The sequence below is a fragment of the Poromitra crassiceps genome, assembly GCF_964638095.1.
Source record: "Poromitra crassiceps genome assembly, chromosome: 18".
In the NCBI taxonomy this organism is placed as follows: Eukaryota; Metazoa; Chordata; class Actinopteri; order Beryciformes; family Melamphaidae; genus Poromitra; species Poromitra crassiceps.
Genome location: NC_139636.1, coordinates 17,519,532 through 17,541,909, shown reverse-complemented (window position 1 = coordinate 17,541,909; position 22,378 = coordinate 17,519,532). Strand labels below are relative to the sequence as shown.

At 48.6% G+C, this 22,378-nt stretch overlaps 1 protein-coding gene across 2 annotated transcripts in view; it reads right to left on the bottom strand.

Annotated features, from left to right (window-relative positions):
* Window positions 1–378: 378 nt before the first annotated feature.
* Window positions 379–22,378, bottom strand: part of trim44 (tripartite motif containing 44) — a 69,524-nt gene continuing 47,524 nt past the window's right edge. For both annotated transcript variants that reach the window (XM_083654550.1, XM_083654551.1), the window contains exon 6: window positions 379–3,882. In XM_083654550.1, coding sequence (XP_083510676.1) covers window positions 3,798–3,882 — 85 coding nt within the window. In that variant the 3' untranslated portion in view covers window positions 379–3,797. The remainder of the gene's footprint in view (window positions 3,883–22,378) is intronic.

Here is a 22,378-nt window from a genome sequence, read left to right as displayed (position 1 = left end):
ATTGTATTCAATGTAATATTACATATTGTATTGTATATTATTAATGACATGTCCGCATACTGTACGTGAGCGTTGATAACCATAAAGTCTGACGTCAGCACCCATTTCTAGCGCGTGAGCAAATGTAAGACTTTGAGCCCAAAATAAGGTTATTTGTCAACAAAATACAGTTGCGAACACTTTGGCTAATTAGCAGAGCAGGAAAAAAACACAGCTACACATGAAATATCTTAAAAATGACAAAATACAGTGGAGGGGGGGCTTTAAAGGTTTGTTAACCCCGTCTTATTTTAAACATAAAAGAAGCTGAAAGTGTTACTGCAACAAAAAAAACATACATTTGTTACATTTTATTTGATATGTGGCTCCTATGTCATCCATAAACATCAGGCTTCTTGACATCTCATATTTGGTGAGGAATATTTGCTGCGTTATCTACAGGTCTCATATCTAACAGCATGGAAATCATACATGAATACTTATAGACATCAATCATCTGTGCTTTCAGTGTGATTGAACCCAAAGCAAATCCCAGAAAATGTGAAATCTAGGGTCGGATCCTTTGACTGATGCCAATTTCCCTTTGCGTGTGTATGTGTAGTAGGGGTGTGTGTGCGTGTGTATGTGTAGCAGGGGTGTGTGCGTGTGTGTAGTAGGGGGGTGTGCGTGTGTATGTGTAGCAGGAGTGTGTGTGCATGTAGTAGGGGTGTGTGTGTGTGTGTGTGTGTGTGTGTGAAGAGGCCAAGGGGAAAGATGAATAGCAGAGTGCATTGACTGTGAGACAAGCAATACATTGTGTTGAATGGTACAGGAGCATGCAATCTGGGCAAGGGTGGAGGTGGGCTCTCTTCAAATAAACTGCCATCTTTCACAGGCTAATGCACACACACATCCTGAAAAGCATGCCCATAGAAACACGCACATGCAGCACACACACAAACACAAAACACACATATACTGAAAAGCGTGCACATAGGCACACACACACTTCTAAAAGCAATGTGTGGTCTATTCTCACAGAGAAAGTCCCATGTCTCCTCCCTCTCCTGCATGCTAATAAGCAGGATCATTAAGGCATGTGGTAGTGAGAAAGCAACCACACACTCCAACTGTCTTTAGGAATGATGGCAGAGAAAAATAGGTTCTATTAAATGCGGCAATCAAAGCCGCATCACCACTTAGCCAACCATGTCACGTAAACCAATTCAATCTCACAAGCCATGAGGCAATTAATTCCCGTCAATACAAATACACATATTGTCTCTTTTGCCCATCAGGAAGGGGAGGCCTTAACAGCGGTGCGTCGTGTTTATTTGCGCGTGTGTGTGTGTGTGTGTGTGTGTGAACATGCTGGGCGAAGTGAGCGGAACCTGGGAGAGCGGGTGTAATTGGCTGTGGAGAAAAAAAGGAAACCTTGTGGTCTCGCCTGGCTAAATGAGATCAGACAATCTTCTCCTCTCCATTTCCTCTGCAGACAACATGCACATTGTCCCCCCACAGGGCTGTTATTATGTCTTTGATCATGTTGGACTCGAGCATGGAGGCAACGCAGATGACAGACAGGCTCAGGATTATTCGCTGAAATCACCCTCCCTTTGATAGCATGTGAGACCCCCATCTTTCTCTGCCTTTGGCTTAAATCAATTTAACCAACCACACACATGCACGCACGCACGCACGCACACACACACACACACACACACACACACACACACACACACACACACACTCTCTAAAAGGGTTTGAGTGCTCTGGTCCTTGGACAATGTGCAGTGGTTCAGCGAGTGCCGGGGGATCAATGCCTCGTACAGTAAGTCATTAAGGCCCATTATTTCTCCAAAGGGGAAGTGGAGGGAAAATGCAAAGCCACATGTGTTAGCACGCTGATAGCCGTGCCCACGGGCCAAATGACTTTCTCTGAGTCAATATCTCAATGCGATGAGAGCAGGACTGCTGAGAAAGCATTCGTGGCTCGATGGAGCATCTCAGCCCAGGTTGAAAGCAGGTGTGAAGCCAACGTGATTCCATTCTTAGAAGGCAAGAAAAGGGGGTGAGTGTGTGTGTGTGTGTGGGGGGGGGGTACTTGGTGTTTCTGCAGCCGTGAGTTGAAGAAAGTGGGTTCTGGCTGGAAGTGGGTCTGCAGGCGAGAAGCGGTCTGTATTTAAATATATCTACCGTGACGTACGCACAACTTTCTCCCATTCCCTGTGCTATCTGGACGGGAAGGTGCTCGGAATTTTGATGACATTTTCAAAACTTGAAATCCTTCATCCACTCTCTTCTCTTCTCCACTTCACCTCTCTTCCTCCCGCCTCCGTCCTTTGTCACGTGCGTGAGCTGCGTTTTCCCATAATGCTCTCCGGGGATGATGGGTGGTTCTCACCTGCTCATATTATTGTTTTTGCGAAAGACACAAATCAGGAAGAAATTGTTCGAAATTTGAATGTCATTTTCAACAGCCCATCTAAGAAATAATGTAGGCTCCCGTTTATTTATAGATTTAAGACAAAAATAGTCAAAGAACAAATAAGAGGGAACATCTGATACACAAGAGAGACTGAGCAGTTTGTTGGAATGATGTCAATAAGCTGTTGACACACCAGCCTTTCCCTCTCAGTGCAACTCAGTGCAGTGGTACAGTGCTGAAGTCATACTGTTGTCAAACACGTCCCCCACATGTTATAGATGAGTCCACTTTCAATTTAGAATTGAAGGCAACAGAATAAATCACATTAGAAAGTATTGTTGATACAGCCGCAGCCCTGCCTGCAGCAGTGCGTCATGGCTGAACGCTATGATGGAGTAGGCCCAGGTAGAAAGTGCATACATTTATCTGGACTCTACTCCGTCGCGCACTGCGGATTGGCCCGGGAGTAATGAGCCTTTACATTACATAGAATGCTGATATAGCGCGAGTGCCATTTTGCACAGTCAAATTACAGTTCGATTTTCACCTTACATGGAACTCGGCAACATTCACCAATCAATGGGCGTCAAAATGTCCTCTGATGATGGATCTGACAAACAGGCAGGAAGGCATGCGTAGATCCACACGCATCGAGGATGGGAAGGGAAGGGAGGGGAGGGGCAGAGACTGAGGATGTAGTGTACAAGGAAGAGAGAGGAGGAGAGCGCCAGAGAACAAGGCACCGCGAGGAGGATGATGGAAAACACAAGAGACACGATTACAGAACAGAATTTAGAAACACTTACGTTTCCCTTTTTCACAATGGCAGTAAAACACCCATTATATTCTCTATATATTCTCTGGTAAGGCATCGTGGCGTCTAACAAACGATCTCGTTCTGTGTGTGTGTGTGTGTGTGTGATGATACTGCGAACAAATGAACAGTGATGCACACCGTGTCAGCCAATGTTCCATCTCTGACATGTGTCGGGGCTTAACAGATGCTCCGCCCGGCTGCCTTACCCAGACTCCTCTCTGAGCCCCTCAGCCAGGCTCGCCACGCAGCCAAGGGTGTGACTGGCGGTGGAAATTGAGCCTGATGGTAATTGATTGCGCAGAACTTGCGTGCTTCAATTAAAGAAAGTTAGTAGCTGGTGAGGAATTTAAAAAAAAAGAAGTCTTGGAGCAGAAAAGATGTGGCCGTCCACATTTGTCACGCCTGCCGTTCTTCAAGGTCAGCTCGCCGCCGGCAGACATCGGCGGGGGTACGGAGGGGGGGTGGGGTGTAGGGGGAGGGTGAGACGTCAGGTGCAGATCTCCGGCGTTGCCGCTCCAGAGGGCTGGAGAGCTGGCTGAAGTGAGCACGGGAGGTGGGTGTGGTCTGACGGTATCAGGGGGCGTGGCCCATCGACGCCCCGGGCTCGTTGTCCCCGTAGTCCCGCGGGTCCATGGGGTCTCGTCTGCACTCCGGCAGCCTGGAAGAAACACAGCAGAGACACAGAGAGGTCAGATCCCTCTGTCCGCCAACATTATGTAAATATAATAAACCTTTGCTAAATGTAATCAGCTTCAATTAAGGTGCGCCTTAAGTAGGAATCATCCATTCTCTTGGTTTTCTATTAGTGACTGGAGTGACAGAGACAAAGCGGTTGCTAAATCACAGGGACCTGTAGCAATCTCAGGGAGGCTGATTCTGTTTCACTGGGGACAGTCGGCACTCATCATAGCCTCTAATTGGAGAACTTTGTGAGGGTGACGGAGCACTGCTCCTCCCCGGGATCCTGGAGGCTGTCACAGACGGCATCTCTCTCCATTACCACTTGTCACTCAGATCTACCAACATCCATTTCAAAAGACAGCGTGTTCTTCGAGGGAGAGAGAGAGAGGGAGACATTGTGCGTGCGCCAATAGGGCAGGCAAGGCCACACAGCAGCTGAGCTGCGGGCAAGGCCGAGCAGCGGCCGAGCTGCGAATGCGAGTTGCAGGACAGGCGAGGCCGCGAAGGGGCCGAGCCTAGGAATCGAGCGCGCGTTGAGCGAGATACCACCAGTTTAAATAGATTTTAATACAATAGGTTGGGTTCCTACCATCATGGACAGTTTGTATTTGTATTACTGAATGCTTACTGCCATCTCCAATAGCAAGAATCAGGAGAGAAGAGATTGTCCCCCAAATGGTTACTCAAAACAGTTAAGAAATGGAATGAATAATTTCCAGGCACACAAGCATAATAGCATTTAATAGTTTATTTTACCATGACAGTTTCTGCTGAGAGACATGCTACTCTGTTAGTTAGCAATGACAACTAAGCTAGCATCAGCACCCAGCCTATTAAAATGGGAAAATAAAAACGCCTCCACCCAGGAGTTTTTCTGCCATTCACCTTTCAGAGGGTGTGCTTTTTTCCTGCCCATGGAAAGAAAGAGATTTGAGGAAAGGCTGGATACATTTGCATCAGACTTGTTATAAAAGCTGTGTGTGTGAGCAGCATCAGACTTGTTATGAAAGCTGTGTGTGTGTGTGTGTGTGTGTGAGCAGCAAACCGCAGCACTTTTTCGCTGGGATTTGAGGCTTTAACAAAGCCGTATCGGCCTCGATGTGAACGCTTCTCTGCTCTGCGGCGGGGCTGCCTCCCCCTCAACCTCTTTGTTCCTGCGCGTGGCGTCTGCAGCACAAAACCTCACATCTGTTAACAGGCCGCGACATCTTCAGCAGCGCTTCACTACTCCTCTCTGACACACTTCTGATGGCAACAAAGAGCTGCTTCCTCTCCCATCGTGCTGCACCTCCAGGAGGAGCACATCCTCACAGCGCACACTCAAACCAGGCCTGCTCATCATCACAGAACCAGCACAAACGTACGACTGCACACTAATAGTGCATGTGTGTGCACTAGTTACTGCATCTCCCTTTTTTAGCATGTAATGATTTAGAGATGAATAATTCAAAAGTACTGTCTGTCTGTTGTTCCCATTCAAAATCGTGGCCAAGTTAAGTTGGCATGTGCGCTTTCATCTACCGTACCCATTTTGCTCCGTATTCAAATGATCTATAGCGTTGGATGGGCGGCTCTGTTGAGCTAAGCTCCGCCCCTCACGCGGCTCCCTCCTCTCTCTCTGATGGTGGTTTGGGTAAAACCGTTGACTTATTTGTGTAAGGCAATTTCATCTTGCATCTCCAGTCATCCACAACAACAGTCACCCTGCTCCTCACAAAAAAATGTAATTACAAATTTATTCATATGGCACAAAGTGAGGCCTCGGCTACGGCGTGCAAATGAACTATTTATATTCAGAAGGTCCTTGCTAAGCCTTAGGACACATGGATGTAATAACTTATTTATTCCACCCGCAGGAAAAAGGGCATTACTGCAGAGAGGGAGACGCAGAGAGAGAATGGGGGGTACGGCGTGTGTGGCATTACTGCAGAGAGGGAGACGCAGAGAGAGAATGGGGGGTACGGCGTGTGTGGCATTACTGCAGAGAGGGAGACGCAGAGAGAGAATGGGGGGTACGGCGTGTGTGGCGGTGAGGGAGAGTAAGTGACAGAACAGAGGATATGTCAGCGGGTGGCTGATACATTCCCTACAAGTTAAAACCCTGTTTTTATCTTCATCTCCTCTGGCTGACGCTAAATATCACTTTACCGTGTGTGTGTGTGTGTGTGTGTGTGTGTGTGTGTGTGTGCCCGTGTGTGTGTGTGTGTGCGTGTGTATGTGTGTGTGCGCGTGGGTAGCGTCTTCCTGACGACTTTCCGGGTTCTTTCCATCCATGACTTATTCATAAGCTTTAATGCAGTCAATGTATTATTGATCAGGACCAATCATTGCCTCCTCCCCTTGGTGTGACCGTGGCCTGTGGACAGGGGCGAGCGGTTCTGAGAGAGAGGCGTGGCCTGTGGACAGGGGGGAGCGGTTCTGAGAGAGGCGTGGCCTGTGGACAGGGGGGAGCGGTTCTGAGAGAGAGGCGTGGCCTGTGGACAGGGGGGAGCGGTTCTGAGAGAGGCGTGGCCTGTGGACAGGGGGGAGCGGTTCTGAGAGAGAGGCGTGGCCTGTGGACAGGGGGGAGCGGTTCTGAGAGAGAGGCGTGGCCTGTGGACAGGGGCGAGCGGTTCTGAGAGAGAGGCGTGGCCTGTGGACAGGGGGGAGCGGTTCTGAGAGAGAGGCGTGGCCTGTGGACAGGGGGGAGCGGTTCTGAGAGAGAGGCGTGGCCTGTGGACAGGGGGGAGCGGTTCTGAGAGAGAGGCGTGGCCTGTGGACAGGGGCGAGCGGTTCTGAGAGAGAGGCGTGGCCTGTGGACAGGGGGGAGCGGTTCTGAGAGAGAGGCGTGGCCTGTGGACAGGGGCGAGCGGTTCTGAGAGAGAGGCGTGGCCTGTGGACAGGGGGGAGCGGTTCTGAGAGAGAGGCGTGGCCTGTGGACAGGGGCGAGCGGTTCTGAGAGAGAGGCGTGGCCTGTGGACAGGGGTGAGCGGTTCTGAGAGAGAGGCGTGGCCTGTGGACAGGGGCGAGCAGGGCTGAGAGAGAGGCGTGGCCTGTGGACAGGGGCGAGCGGTTCTGAGAGAGAGGCGTGGCCTGTGGACAGGGGCGAGCAGGGCTGAGAGAGGCGTGGCCTGTGGACAGGGGCGAGCGGTTCTGAGAGAGAGGCGTGGCCTGTGGACAGGGCCGAGCAGGGCTGAGAGAGAGGCGTGGCCTGTGGACAGGGGCGAGCGGTTCTGAGAGAGAGACCAGTGAAACATATCGCTGGCTGATGGATGGACAGCAGCCTTGGTGTGGGGCAGTCTGGAGCTTCAGTGTGTTTCAGTGAGAGACAGAGCTTCAGTGTGTTTCAGTGAGAGACAGAGCGAGGGAGAAAGAGAAGAGTTCAGATAGGATTGATTGAGGAAAACAAAGCTAATCTTACTAATGCCTCCTCTCAGAGTCAAACAGACAATGATTCTCCAATAGCCCTAAAATGAAGCCATCACTCATGGAGGAAAATCACTTGCTCCCCATTAAGAAGCGGAGGCAAGTGAGCATGATGTCGCCTTGATTTTGACTTCTTTCTCTCTCTCTCTCTCTATCTCTCTCCATCTCATGTCGTCCCTCTCTTTTTGGCCTCAGCCCCGTGGAGTGCTCTCAAGAGCTGGGTGGAGGCGGGGTCCTCGCCCTGATTAAGTTTGAGTTCCCGGCTCTTGGCAGAGAAGCCGCAGGACTCCTAAGTCATCATCCGGAAACTCTCTTCCCATCACGCAGCCTCCCTCGCCAGGCTTCATGCAGCCTCATTGGGTGTATGAATAGTCATACTGCGGTAGCCTGGACACGCTGGCTGAGTTTGGCGGGCGCGACGCGTGAGCGCGTGTGAAAAAATGGAGAGAAGGAATAGAGAGGAAGAGGTGAAGAGCCATGGGGGAGGTGCAGGATAGGGGAGAGAGAGGAAGAGGTGAAGAGACATCAGGGATAGGGGAGAGAGGTTCTTCTTGATGAAGCAAAGAGGGCTGCATGAGTGTGTATACAGCAGTGGTGGCAAATCACACGCAGGGGGGGGATAAGTATTCTCATTTGCATTTTGCAAACAGCGGTGAAGCTATCCAGGCGTACTCCATCACGTGAAATGGCAGGGCCCATTCCTCAAGCCCTGGGGGCCTGTGAGGGTGTGGCCTAATGAGAGAGGTTCCTTATTAATGGTTATTGATAGAGAGCCCACGAGGACACACTCTTACCCTGAGCACTGCACTCTGCCACCACTTCATGCAGGACAATTTAACACTACAAACAGCTTTGAGACAAAATATGACCGAGTGTGATGAAGACGAAGTGTATAAAATAAGACGGTGAAGAAGGGACAGGGGGAAGCAGGAAGAGTATATGAGGATGGAGAGAGAGAGAGAGAGAGAGAGAGAGAGAGAGAGAGAGAGAGAGAGAGAGAGAGAGAGAGAGAGAGAGAGAGTAAGGGATTAGGTACTGTTAAAACATAAATAGAATGTACTGGAGGGTATTATGAGTAATTTGCCCTTTTTGAGCTAATGCTCTGCTGGATCTAATTGGCCATTGTCCTGCAAGGTTTGACATCCTCCTCTCTCTCTCCTCTATCTGTCTGCCAGCTCCCACTCTTCTCTCAGCCCATTTATACCCTCTCCTTTCATCTGACAGCAGCCTCTGGAAATGTGTCATTTAGAAATAGCCCCTGCGCGCGCACACACACACACACACACACACACACACACACACACACACACACACACACACACACACACACACCTTTCATCAACACACTTTCCTGTGGTCTGCCAACACTTTGCACTGCAATGATCCTAGATGTGGAGGTATCGTAATGAGGGGAGATGTGGAGGAAAGCAAAAAGGAGGAGGGCAAGGGAGCGATACAGAGAGGGGAGGGGCAGAGACAGAGAGGAGGGGCAGGCAGAGAGGGGAGGGGCAGGCAGAGAGAGGAGGGGCAGGCAGAGAGGGGAGGGGCAGACAGAGAGAGGAGGGGCAGGCAGAGAGGGGAGGGGCATGCAGAGAGAGGAGGGGCAGGCAGAGAGGGGAGGGGCAGGCAGAGAGGGGAGGGGCAGGCAGAGAGAGGAGGGGCAGACAGATCCTCTCACAGCTTGAGGGAGAGAAATGCATCAAGGAAAAGCAGAAACAGGAGACGAGCCGGAGACGTCCCCCGGAAGTGACGTCATCTTCTTTAAAGACTGCTACTGATGCTCGGACGCAGCGGTGCACAGGAGACAGAGACGCAGCGGTGCAGAGGAGACAGAGACGCAGCGGTGCACAGGAGACAGAGACGCAGCGGTGCACAGGAGACAGAGACGCAGCGGTGCAGAGGAGACAGAGACGCAGCGGTGCACAGGAGACAGAGACGCAGCGGTGCACAGGAGACAGAGACGCAGCGGTGCACAGGAGACAGAGACGCAGCGGTGCACAGGAGACAGAGACGCAGCGGTGCAGAGGAGACAGAGACGCAGCGGTGCACAGGAGACAGAGACGCAACGGTGCACAGGAGACAGAGACGCAGCGGTGCACAGGAGACAGAGACGCAGCGGTGCAGAGGAGACAGAGACGCAGCGGTGCACAGGAGACAGAGACGTGCTGCATGCAGCGGTGCACAGGAGACAGAGACGTGCTGCATGCAGTGGTGCACAGGAGACAGAGACGCAGCGGTGCACAGGAGACAGAGACGTGCTGCATGCAGCGGTGCACAGGAGACAGAGACGTGCTGCATGCAGTGGTGCACAGGAGACAGAGACGTGCTGCATGCAGCGGTGCACAGGAGACAGAGACACAGCGGTGCACAGGAGACAGAGACAGAGGCTGCAGACATGTGGGAGCCGTGAGATTGTTATCCATTATTCCAGGAGTGTCTCTCACAAACTCCATTGTGACAGCTTGAAGAAGAGCACGTTCAGATGGAACGCTGGTCACTAGGACCAGACAGTAAGAGCTCAAATGGAGACTTACATCATTCTTGCTGCTCCGCAACCCAAACAACTTGTAATAAATCTACTTGACCTTTGTCACAGCAGCCAGTTTGTATCTAAAAGGCAGGGTAAACACAGGTGCAATCAAAACATTAATGAGGGTTTCCAACTTCCAATCCATTTAGGTGTTGCAGTGCAGGGGCCCTCATTAATGTTTTGGCTGCACCTGCATTTACCCTGCCGTTTAGACACAAAATGGCTGCTGTGAAAAAGGCCCATTAGCTTCCGCTAGCTAAGCTGAAGTGACAAAGGGGATAACGGTGTGATGGAAATTAAAAACTGACAAGAGAAAGTTAGCAACTGGCAAAACATTGCATTTGTTTTGCTGAATATTGTGATTAGATTAATTGGAACGCATGCCAACAGCTCAGCTTTTTTTTTTCTTGTTCAGTGAATGACAAAATTAAATTGGCAGAAAAATGAGATGATTGCATTTTGCTCAGTTTGAATACATTTTCTTTTCTGATGATAGGTAGGCTGAGGATCCTAGCAGAATACATGGAACCTTCACCCCTCCCGCTAAAATTTTAGCCACTTGTCTCTCTCTCACGCGCACGCACGCACGCACGCACGCACACACACACACACACACACACACACACACACACACACACACACACACACACACACACACACACACACACACACACACACACACACTCCCCCCCTAAAGCACAGACAGACACGTAGGGATGGATGAGTGATGTTCGTAATAAGGCTTGAAACAAAGACTGCTGTTAAAACAACCACAGCATTGCCATTCCTCCAAGTGATGGCACATTGACTAATACACGCTGCTGTGTCTTGACAAAATTCTTGGGGCATCTTTAGCAATAAATCCTTGGGTAAAACTACCTTACAGCCCCAACCTGTGTTTGCAACGCGGCACCCGATCTGTTGAGCTACTGCTGTCACACTATAGGCTTTCTGATTTATTGGGCTTAGAAGAGATTTTTGTAAATAAAGAACACAATGTAGCATATCGATTTTGGGAGAGGATCGTTCATCATCAAATCAGCCTAAAAATATTACCTGCTTTTATATAAAATAAATACATAAATAAATAAATAAATAAATAAATAAATAAATAAATAAATAAAGTATACATGTTATTTTGTTTTTACGTTATCAATTATTTAGTATTATGTTATTATTTATTTATTTTTCCTGATCCCCCCCATTTTGTCCCAATTGTACTTGGCCAATTCCTCCCCTGGTTGCTGGTCCACCCTCTGCCGATCTGGGGAGAGCCGTAGACTAGCACCATGCTTCCTCTGACACATGCGCAGTTGCCAGCCGCTTCTTTTCACCTGACAGCGGGGACTCGGGGAGCTTCACCGGCATCAACAAATATCTCATTTTGGGATGAAACTCCTCAAATACACCCATGTAGACCAATATTTAGAAGGAATGAACTGCTGATTGTATCTTAAAGCTTGGAGATCAGTGCAGGAGAGTGAAACAGAGCTGCCTGCATCAGATGATACACATCTGACTGTGTAATCACTGTAAACAGTGATAGTCATTCTCTCGCAATCAGGGAACGGTGACTTGTGGCTTCTAAGTATCTGCTGGCATCATCTGACCCTGGAAAACAATGCTAGACCCTGTGGTGGTGTTTCCAGATCATCTGATCCTGGAAAACAATGCTAGACCCTGTGGTGGTGTTCAGGGCCACCCAGAGAGATGGCAGTGCCCCTGGAAGGGTCCAGCCACTATGCCCCCCCTCCCCCGCACGCGCTTTACTCATATCAACGCTGCAGCTTTCGGAGCCGACTGAAAAGTTTGTTAACAGATTATTATTTGGGTCTAAAGCCCTTGCCTGATCCCGCTTTTTTTTTGCCTTGCGATTTTGGCATCCTGACTTTTGTTTTGCTCCTGGCATTTTGCTATCACCGGTCTTGTTTTGTTTCCTATCACCTGTCTGTGTTGTGTGTTACACCATAAATGGTCCCTCTAGCTGCTGCTGCCCCAAGCAAAATGGTCCGCCCCAAGCCTGCCTTGTTCTTCTTCTTCTTCTTTTGGCTTTCCGGCAGACTAGATGCCTTGCGGCACATTGCTGCCTCTCACTGCACTGGTCGGATGGGGGATTACATCAGAATGGCACTATTTTCCACAGGAGCACTCCTGCCCAAGCATGCCTTGTTACTGCTGCTGTGTTTTGTGTATTTGTTCGACTCCTTGCAAAAAAATTAATTAGTTGCCGCATTTTCAGGATGGGAGATATATATTTGGTATTTTTTTCTCTCTTTTTTTTGCCTGGCTCCAATGCCCCCCTAGTGGCGATGCCCCTGGAAGCTTACTCCTTTACCCCCCTTATGGGCGGCCCTGGTGGTGTTTCCAGATCATCTGACCCTGGAAAACAATGCTAGACCCTGTGGTGGCGTTTCCAGGCTGCGTGGAAGACATGAATTACTTCCTGGAGGAAGGAAAAGAAGCCAACACACCAACAGGCAATGCATCATGGGGCTGTTTATGACCTTTCCCTGTGCACTGCATCTCATTTATTAGAGCAAGATGGCAGACAGGTCAGGAGAAATCCATCTCATCATCGACCGGATATACAGTACCGTATCAAGAGCCGCCTCCCTTTCAAACATCATGCCATTATCTTCAAATGTACACGGGGAAGTGCAGTGCGTTCTATTCACCCAAGAACTGCGTGCAGTCAACTCACTACATGTTGCATAGATGACCCTGAGCATGCCTCCTTCTCCTCCTCCCCCTTCCTCCTCCTCCTCCTCCTCCTCCTCCTCCTCCTCCTCCTCCTCCTCCTCCTCCTCCTCCCCCTTCCTCCTCCTCCTCCCCCTTCCTCCTCCTCCTCCTCCTCCTCCTCCTCCTCGCTGTGAACCGTCAGGCGGAAACGTCAGTGATGCGGAATAAAACAATGTGCTGATGCTCAGCCTATCAGAATAATCACAGGGGCGTGTGTGTGCGTGTGCTGCCTGCAGCAGGTGTGAAGAGTGGGAGGAACACGGCGTTATCCCTGTGTGAACTAATTTCTCGCTGCCTCCGACAGCGCTACCTGTCGTTAATCATTCGGGGGGAATTAACGCTGACTTATTCAGATAAGAGCATTAAGCACCGTAAAAAAAAAAAGAGTCAATCGTACATTGGCTCATTTAGTGATTTTACAATCGCTGTGGCCACAGGGACGATACAGGGAATTAATGGAGGAGAGTTGCAGCGATTCCACGCGTGCAGGCCACGAAAGAGAAGAGTGCTCATTAAGTAAGAGTGAAGAAGACAGAACGCATCCCGGCTGCTTGTCGCTTCGGGGATCGCTGTACACCGACGAACATCAAGTAGGGGGGAAACGCACCATAAGACGTCCTTAAAAGCCCCTCTCGACTGACATGTGATTGGTTAAAAGCCCCTCTCGACTGAGATGTGATTGGTTAAAAGCCCCTCTCGACTGAGATGTGATTGGTTAAAAGCCCCTCTCGACTGAGATGTAATTGGACGATCAACAATTAGCCTGCATGTAGTACACCCCTGAGTAAGCATGATAGGACCACTAGCCCGTCTTTCCATTTTCATTGGAGTCATTATATTCTTGGTCAGCAATTAAATGGCAATGAATGACTAAGAGGATCCCATGGAGGGGAGGAGATAATGGAATCACCGGCTTAATACTTCCCCACTGTCTAACAAAGGAAGAGGAGAGCAGAGACAAGACAGACAAGTTGGATGTAGTCTGTTAACATGGGGGGGCGGGTGGCACTGGCACAGACAATAGTTTCATTTTCTGGTAGGGCGTAAGTAGGGAACATAAAGGTTAAGATCCATAAAGAAACCCAATGGGCAATAAGATAAAGGACACACCAATGCTCCGCTGCCCGCCTTTATGATGTCATATAAGGTCCTGTAAGGTCCAGTCCCCCGAGCAAATGAAGGTCTATGAATGTGGTGTTTGGGTGTGAGAGAAATAGGACCTGTGTGGTGTTGCTGTTGCTCACAACTTCACAGATGCTGACTTGACCTTCAGGTCACAGTCTGACTCCCGGGCCAGGCCAGATGGAATAGGGCTCCGTCTCTAAACAGCTTGGACAAACTACTGCGCTGAAGCTGGCGAGCCAAATGGTCAGCAGCACTGCATATGGTTCAATGAGCGAAAAGAGCCTGGAAAAACATTGTTATTATGAGTGAAGACGTTAAGCTCCAAGATTGTGGAAAGTCGTTCTAGCTGTAAATTGGGCAACAAAGCCTAGACTACATGTACCACCACTCAACAGCGTTGGACATACCTGACTGAATGTTTTTTCATGATCTTTAAAGGCATTGTAATCTAAAGGCTTATGCTTAAATGATTGAAATGTGTTTCTAAGTTGTTTCTTAGACAAATAAAAGAGGAATATATGTTGATGTCGATCTATGAAGCCTTCAAAGGGTAAGGTGAGGCAGCTGGATTCAGCTGAGATCATGAGATCACGATCACATGACAAATCCATCTTGCCACGTGCAAAAATCTATTGGTTTGAATCTAAACCACCGGTGGTTCACACCAATCAGCGTCCTATGAGGCAGCTACGGGCGGGCTTTGATGTGACGCCAGCAAGAGCGAGTCCATGATAGACAGATGGTTCATCCAATCACCTGCCAGGTATTTTTTGAAAGTGCCTGCCCTTTGTAATGGTTCCCCAAGCGAGCGCCTCGTTCCCAGATGGTTACAGCATGTGAAAACAAACCATGTGGCAAAGGACGGCTACTTAAAGTGTCGTCTAAAAAGAAGTGCTGATTTGTTTATCAATTTTGGTCACTGCATGATTCCATGATGTCTCTACTGTTATTCTAAAATGTGAAAAATAGTCAAATATATAAATAGAATAAAGACAAAATAATACATGTGTTCAAACTTTTGACTGGAAGACCATCCAGTCACACTACCAGTAAAGCCAGGTGCTGGCTTACTGTGATAGCCTACTTGTCAATCAGAGCAAAACTTCTAATACCCACTATAATAATAATAATAATAATAATAATAATAATAATAATAATAAAAAAATGAATAAATAAAAGTTTACTCAAACATCTCACGTTCTTCCTTCTCTTCTTCTTTGTATAATCTTCTATTCCTGCTATTCACCACCTGTGCTTCGTCAATCTTCCTCCCATCCCTCCCCCTCCCCCCCCCCCCCCCCCCCCGCTCACCCATGCCCCTAATGCCTCCCCCCTCTCCGGCCCTTGCCGTCACCATAGGAGCCATCAGTCCAGGCGCTTGCTGAAGGGAATCCCTCCTGGTCTGATCTGCATATGACCTAGTCGTGTGATGCATTGGGCTGGCTCTGTCCCAGGGCAGCGACAAGCCATTATGAAGACTGACTGGTCACAGCAGTGGCCACACACTTGGCAGGCTGGCAAAGAGGCCCCCAAATGCAGAATAGTGGCGCCACCTCCATCAGTGAGCTGCCCAGGTGCCCAGACTCGCCGTCCTGGAATCTGGAATCGACTTTGGAAGCACTTTACAATTGGGGAGTCTGTTTACGCCTTACTGGAGCGGTCTCTACCCTCTCTCCTCCATCAGAGACTGAGGGACATATGGCCACAGAAGTGGAGGAGGAGGAGAGAAAAAGATAAAAAAAAAAGTGTGTGTGTGTGTGTGAAAGAGAGAGAGCAACAGACAGGGCTGGAGAACAGCCTGGCTATTAGGCAGAGCCTTCTGTCATCTGAGCACTCCCCCCCTCTCTGTCATCCAGGCCCTCAGTCTGAAGGACACCCAGACTGACAGCCCAGAAAACCTGGGCTCCAGACTGTCACAGCTCTCATCTCGCCTGATCAAAGTCTCCTCCCTCCCGCCTCATCTCTCCTCCCTCAGCCCTCTCTCCTTTTCTCCACAACGTTAAATACACCGAGGAATAAGGCAAGCTAATTTGATTTCCCCGACAAATGTAATACTGCAAAGACTAACTCCCTCAGTAAGAAACAGAACAAAAGAAGAAGAAAAAGATGAAACTGACAGTTATGATGTCCACCACAAAAACGAAAAGTGAAAATGAATTTTTATGCGATACTAATAATCTAACCGTCAGACTTTGCAGACAGCTCTGTATAAAGCCAGAGTAGTTGTGACTTCTTTAGTGTTGTTGTGGTCCTGCAGCAGGAGCAGAAGATGCAGCACAGTGAAATACAGTCACAGGGCCTCACAGCTCCCCAGTGGCTGACTAATACACTTTTATGTGTACTAATGTATCCTGTAAAACATCCGTCATAAAAGCCTTCCATCTCCTGACCTTACATCATATTTCATCATCCAGAAGACAGGAAGCAATTTCATTGTTTTTGGATAGAAAATATTTTTCCATATTACTCACAGACGAACACAAAAAACCTTATATTTAACAACACATGCTAATATGTCTCTCCATGTCAATACAATCAATACACAATACAGTTAAAGCAATTTCCATGACTGATCAACCAATGAGCACACATGTTAAGGGCCTACACCCTCCAGGAAAAACCTACATGCTATTATGCAATGTGCACAGTATTATGCAATATGGAATATGCAACTCATTATTCATCCATATCCTTCCCTTGACAGGATGTCGGATTAGTGAAGGTGATTTTGCGCATGTTAAATCTCCCATTAGAATCCTGGGGTAGTTAAGTCCCACCTCCCCATTCCTCCCTATAGCCAGCAGCACTATAAATCCACATGGTGACAGGGCCTGTCGTGCCACTGCTGAATTAAACATGCCAACGTCAACCTTCGCACACACACACACGCACGCACGCACGCACACACGCACACACGCACGCACGCACGCACACACACACACACACACACACACACACACACACACACACACACACACACACGCACACACACACACAAACACCCTCTCGCCGGGGGGGTGGCTGAGTGGACGGATGGAGGGAGGGACTGGGGGAGGGAGAGTGTCCCGACTCCCGACATCCACCCCGCCGAGACGTGTCTGGATGCATGTATGGAGCTATGGGAATGGGAGGATCTGGATGTATGGAGCTATGGGAATGGGAGGATCTGGATGTATGGAGCTATGGGAATGGGAGGATCTGGATGTATGGAGCTATGGGAATGGGAGGATCTGGATGTATGGAGCTATGGGAATGGGAGGATCTGGATGTATGGAGCTATGGGAATGGGAGGATCTGGAAGTGGAAGGGAGACGTTTGCGAGTGATGTATGCGTTTGTATTTTGTAGCAGAGCCGTGGTTCTCAATCCTGGTCCTTGGTACAGTATGATGTAGTATAATAATATAGTATAGTAGTAATATAGTATAGCATATGTATAGTATGATGGTATATGTATACATGTACAAATACCATGTAGTATGGTATATAGTGATGTAGTGTGTATATGTATATGCTAGGCAGCGCTTGCCCCTCCCTCATTACCACCACTGAGGTGCCCTTGAGCAAGGCCCTTAACCCCAACTGCTCCAGTGGAGCTGCTCAGTGGCCAACAGATCAGACTGTGGTTGTACTGGTCAGCGTCCAGGTGTGAATGTGTGTGTGTGAATGTGAACAGGGTGCTCCTGAAAAAGAGAGCATTGCTCTCAGTGAGACTCCCCCTGTATAAATAAAGGTAATGTATGATGGTATGTTCAGCCTTTTGCTAAATAAATGAACATGACTAGACTAGACTAGACTAGACTAGACTGGTAGTGGTAGGATAGAAAACGAGACGTATCTGAGACTGAGTCCTGTGCACCACGATAGAGGACCACAGCAGTAGAGGACTATGAGCGATACAGCAGAGGTGGGCTGTCTGACCACTGTGTATACAGTGTGTGTAGGTGTGCGTGGCTGTCTGACCACTGTGTGTATACAGTGTGTGTAGGTGTGTGTGGCTGTCTGACCACTGTGTGTATACAGTGTGTGTAGGTGTGCGTGGCTGTCTGACCACTGTGTATACAGTGTGTGTAGGTGTGCGTGGCTGTCTGACCACTGTGTGTATACAGTGTGTGTAGGTGTGTGTGGCTGTCTGACCACTGTGTGTATACAGTGTGTGTAGGTGTGCGTGGCTGTCTGACCACTGTGTATACAGTGTGTGTAGGTGTGCGTGGCTGTCTGACCACTGTGTGTACATTGTGTGTAGGTGTGTGTGGCTGTCTGACCACTGTGTGTACATTGTGTGTAGGTGTGTGTGGCTGTCTGACCACTGTGTGTGTGTGTACATTGTGTGTAGGTGTGCGCCGTGTGTTGTGTTAGAATAAAGGGAATCAATAAAGCAGGGTATCAAGTCTCAGTTATATGCAAATCAATTTAACACAAATTGTGCTCTTTAACTACTACCGGTACTCTAAATAACAGCCAATTAGCAACAGGATATGTTCCAAATCAAATAACACAATATGCCAAGATTCTATTAACAGAAGAATATACTACATTGTGGCTTATTTACTTATTTAGGCACATACTAAAGTAGCAAGTTTAAAGCAGTATTTAAAGCTTTAAAGCATATTACATTCCAACACTATTATAGCTGAAATCCAAACATTGGTGATAAGTTATACGTTTTCTTTTCTTTTCCGAATTTTCCCCATTTTCTCCCCAATTGTGCTTGGCCAATTCCCCCCCCCTGCTGACCCGGTCGCTGCTCCACCCTCTGCCGATCTGGGGAGAGCCGTAGACTAGCACAACGCTTCCTCCGACACATGCACAGTTGCCAGCCGCTTCTTTTCACCTGACAGCGGGGAGCTTCACCGGCAGGACGTAGCGCGCGTCCCTGACCGACCAAAGGCATAAGATATACGGAATTGGTACAAGGAAATAAACATAATTTGGCTCATAAACGCAGCGGAAAACACAACCAGGGTAAAGCTTACAGCCATCTTTCTATTCTGTTCCGATTGGTCCAATCGCTCACTGGGCAAAGTGCGTTTCATAGCCCTGCTCTAACAGTGTGTGTGTAGGTGTGATTATGTGATGATGTTGTGTCTCTGTGCTGGCAGCTCACACCGAGGGCCAGAGGTTTGATAAGGCCCTGATTCATCACCCCGCTGGTTCAGCCTGCCACTATCATCCTCCTACATCTCCACTGAGCCCAAATCACACCTGTAATTCTATCCCCAGGCCTCCATGTGTGCTGTGTGTGTCTGGATGCGTGGGGCTAACGGGGATATAGTGGGTGAGAGTGTGTGACCGGGGGGGGGGGGGGGGGGGGAGACGGGGGGACTGATACTGTGTCTGTCTATGTGTATATCTGTCTTTCTGTCTGTCTGTGTGGAGAGACGGTCTTCTTCTTTCCCCAAAATTACCGCAACTCCAGGATGTGCGTGTGTGCGTGTTTTGTCCCATTTGTGTGAATGAATAATGAATATTTGTATACGCGGTGACATCTTTTGTGCTCTTTAACTCGCGTGCATGTGTGGGTGCATTGCATGCGCGAGAGGGTGCAACGCAGAGTCTTCTCCATAGATCCCCTGGGGACAAGCTGCTTAGCTGCCTTGAGAATAGACCGGGGAGAGAGGGAGAGAGAGAGGGAGAGAGAAGAAGAATATGCAGAGAATTTACACCAGCTATTTCTCTTGTTTGTAGATGGGTGTAATTCCTAGACAAGATACGAGAGATGTGAGGAAGGAGCTCTAATTGCTGAGTCCAGTCAGCCTTACCGTCCCAAACCAAAAAGGGGTTCTTCTCAGATGCAAACTAAGCTCTTTGCACGAGGCAGAACGGCAGACTGCCTACAATGCGTCTCCAACCTCTCAGACTGATTAGCAACTGCTCGATTAGCAGTTGTCTGCAAATTATGTCAACAGAGGCGGTGATCTAAGTTGACAATACCCAATAAATCCATAGCTCTGACTGTTTAAATAAGCATATTACTGTCTTAAAGAGAAATCACCCAATACAGAGATGAATGTACTGAAAATGTGGCTTGTTCGTTTTGATCACAACGGTGAGTTTTCTAAAGGCAAAACAAGACAGGCTGTGTTTTACAATGATTTTCATTTGAGAGGCGGTAGGCACGTTGTGCGACTTACTGCTAAATCACAGGCTGCGTATGAAATGCAAGAAACCTGTCTAGCACCTAGCTACCTAAGTAGGTACCTGCGTAATTAGGTACCTCGTTTGAATGTAGGACACAAGAGAAATAATTCATTTCAGACGATGCGTGCCGGGGGCAGGCAGGCGGAGTTTTCCGCGGCCATCCTGTATTTAGAAAATTCCCCCGAAATGGGGGGTGGCAGTGACAGTGACAGGGGAAACTCTGCGTCTGTGTGTGTGTGTGTGTGTGTGTGTGTGTGTGTGTGTGTGTGTGTGTGTGTGTGTGTGTGTCAGAGCTGACGTTTGAATATCTCTGTCTAGCTGTCAACTGGAGGCTCATGTTGAAGTATATTTCAAGCTTTAGCTCGACTTGCCTTGCTAATAGCCTGACATCGTCACACGCAAATGCGATCTGCCAGAGCAAAACATGAGCAGATTGGTCAGGTTCCAACTTCCCGGGCTACTAGCTAGCGTAGCGGTGTCCCGATTCCACTCAGTTAGGATGCTTCTTCCTACTATCGGTCAAAAGTGACTTTCCACGGGCGCCTGAGTAGTGTCCAGGTAAAAGCACTCGCCTACCACCGCAGAGACTTCTGTAGCGGTACCTCCGGCTTGGTCCGACTTTCCTACAGACACAATTGGCTGTGTCTGCAGGTGGGAAGCCGGTGGGGCATTACCCCTGGTTGCTGCACTAGTGCCTCCTGTGGTCGGTCGGGGTGCCTGTTTTGGGGGAGGGGAACTGGCGGGAATAGCGTGACCCTCTCACGCGCTACATCCTGCGGTGAAAAAGAAGCGGCTGGTGACTGGCTGCACATGTATCAGAGGAAGCGTCTGTAGTCTACGCCTCTCCCCAGGTTGGCAGAGGGGGTGGAGCAACGGCCGGGCCAGCAGGGGGGAATTGGCCAAGTACAACTGGGGAGAAAAAAGAAAAAGAAAGAAAGAGACTTTCCTGACACCAGACAAACAACTGACCGCACTAAGATGAAGTCATGTTTGACGTTAATGACCATTTTAAAAGAAAAAGAAGGTGATAGATGTTTGTAATTTTAGCGAACGTTGATTCAGTTTTGTCTCTAGCAAGAGCTTTTAGCCACCACCATTAAATGGAAGTTTGGAGCTAGTTTTGTTCTTCTTCGTCAGTTAGCAAGGCCACAAGGTGTTATGGGACATCCTACCCCACCTAAGAAACCGTTGCATGCTTCCTCGAAAACTTGGCAAAATTAGGTACCTAGAAAGGTTGTAAATAATGTATCCTCCTACCTGTATCAGACTTAGAAAACCTAGAAATGACAACTTCCTACCTAGAAATGCTACCTACAGGTATGAAACGCAAGGAATCGGCCTATATATTATATAGGCCGATTCCTTGCGTTCCAACAGAATTGGAAGAAGTTTCAGTCATCCTCTTATCACCACGGCAACAGAGACATACAGTATCATCCCTCCAGATGTGCAGTGGCATGTGATGGAGTCAGAAAACAGACAATATCACACAGCATCTGCCACCTTGACGCAGCTGTCTGTGTAGCTTTCTTCTCACTTCTTTTTGCCTGTTGTCACCTTCGTTTTTAAACGATGGCATGCACACGCCCCTCCCCTCCCCGCCCCACAGCTATCTGCTTCCAGAAGGGAAAAAGTGTGCGCTGTAATTAACACTTTGGATTTATTTATTTCCATTCCTCACAGCTGTCCTCTTCAAAGAACAGACTAATGGCAGAGAGGCAGGCGGTGACGTGAGAGGATGAGATGAGCTGACTAGAGGAGGCTGGCTGGCTAATTGAATGAGCAGGTGCAGAGAGAGCACACGTTCATAAGACAGGCGGCGGGAAGGAGGAGCGCCGCACATAAACTCACTTCTGTATTCATAAAGAGCCACGCAGATATAATAATAACACATCAACACATTTTACGGCGCGACATAAAAGTGACGTGGTCGCTCTAAATTTACCGCGTGGGACGCAGAGACGGTAAAAGAAGGGAAGTAGTGGAGACGAGAAAACTTGGTAATACGGTTTCTCGGTCTACAGAAGGTAGGATGTTCAACACGGAGCGACGTGTTAGATAGTACAAGGTTATCGGGGGAGGGTGTTTGTTGCAGCAGATATAACAAACTATGGACCGCTGGAAAAGATAAGAAAATTTTCATACCTAAAGCTCGGTGAAGTTTGCTATTGGAGAGTAACCTATTGTTGCCGACTTGTGCACTGCAGCCCTGTGAAATATGATTTGCCACGCTCTCTTTCATTTTTCATGCCTTTTCCCTTTCTGCATTACCAACCTGCCCACAAAGCTTACTGTACTGTATCACCCCCCCCCCCCCTCCCTCTGTGTTGTCTGCTTGCTTTTCAGCAGTCACTCCACATCTTCCTTGGTGGAGTGAAAACACATCTCTACAGGCTCTACTCCCCTATATATCTGTGCGCCATTTTATTTTATTGCAAACATTTGCCAGTAAAGATACCATGCCTTTATGATTTTCTTTTTTTTTTTTTACCATTTTGTCCCTTGTACATCTTATTAGCCGGCGGCTTGGAACGA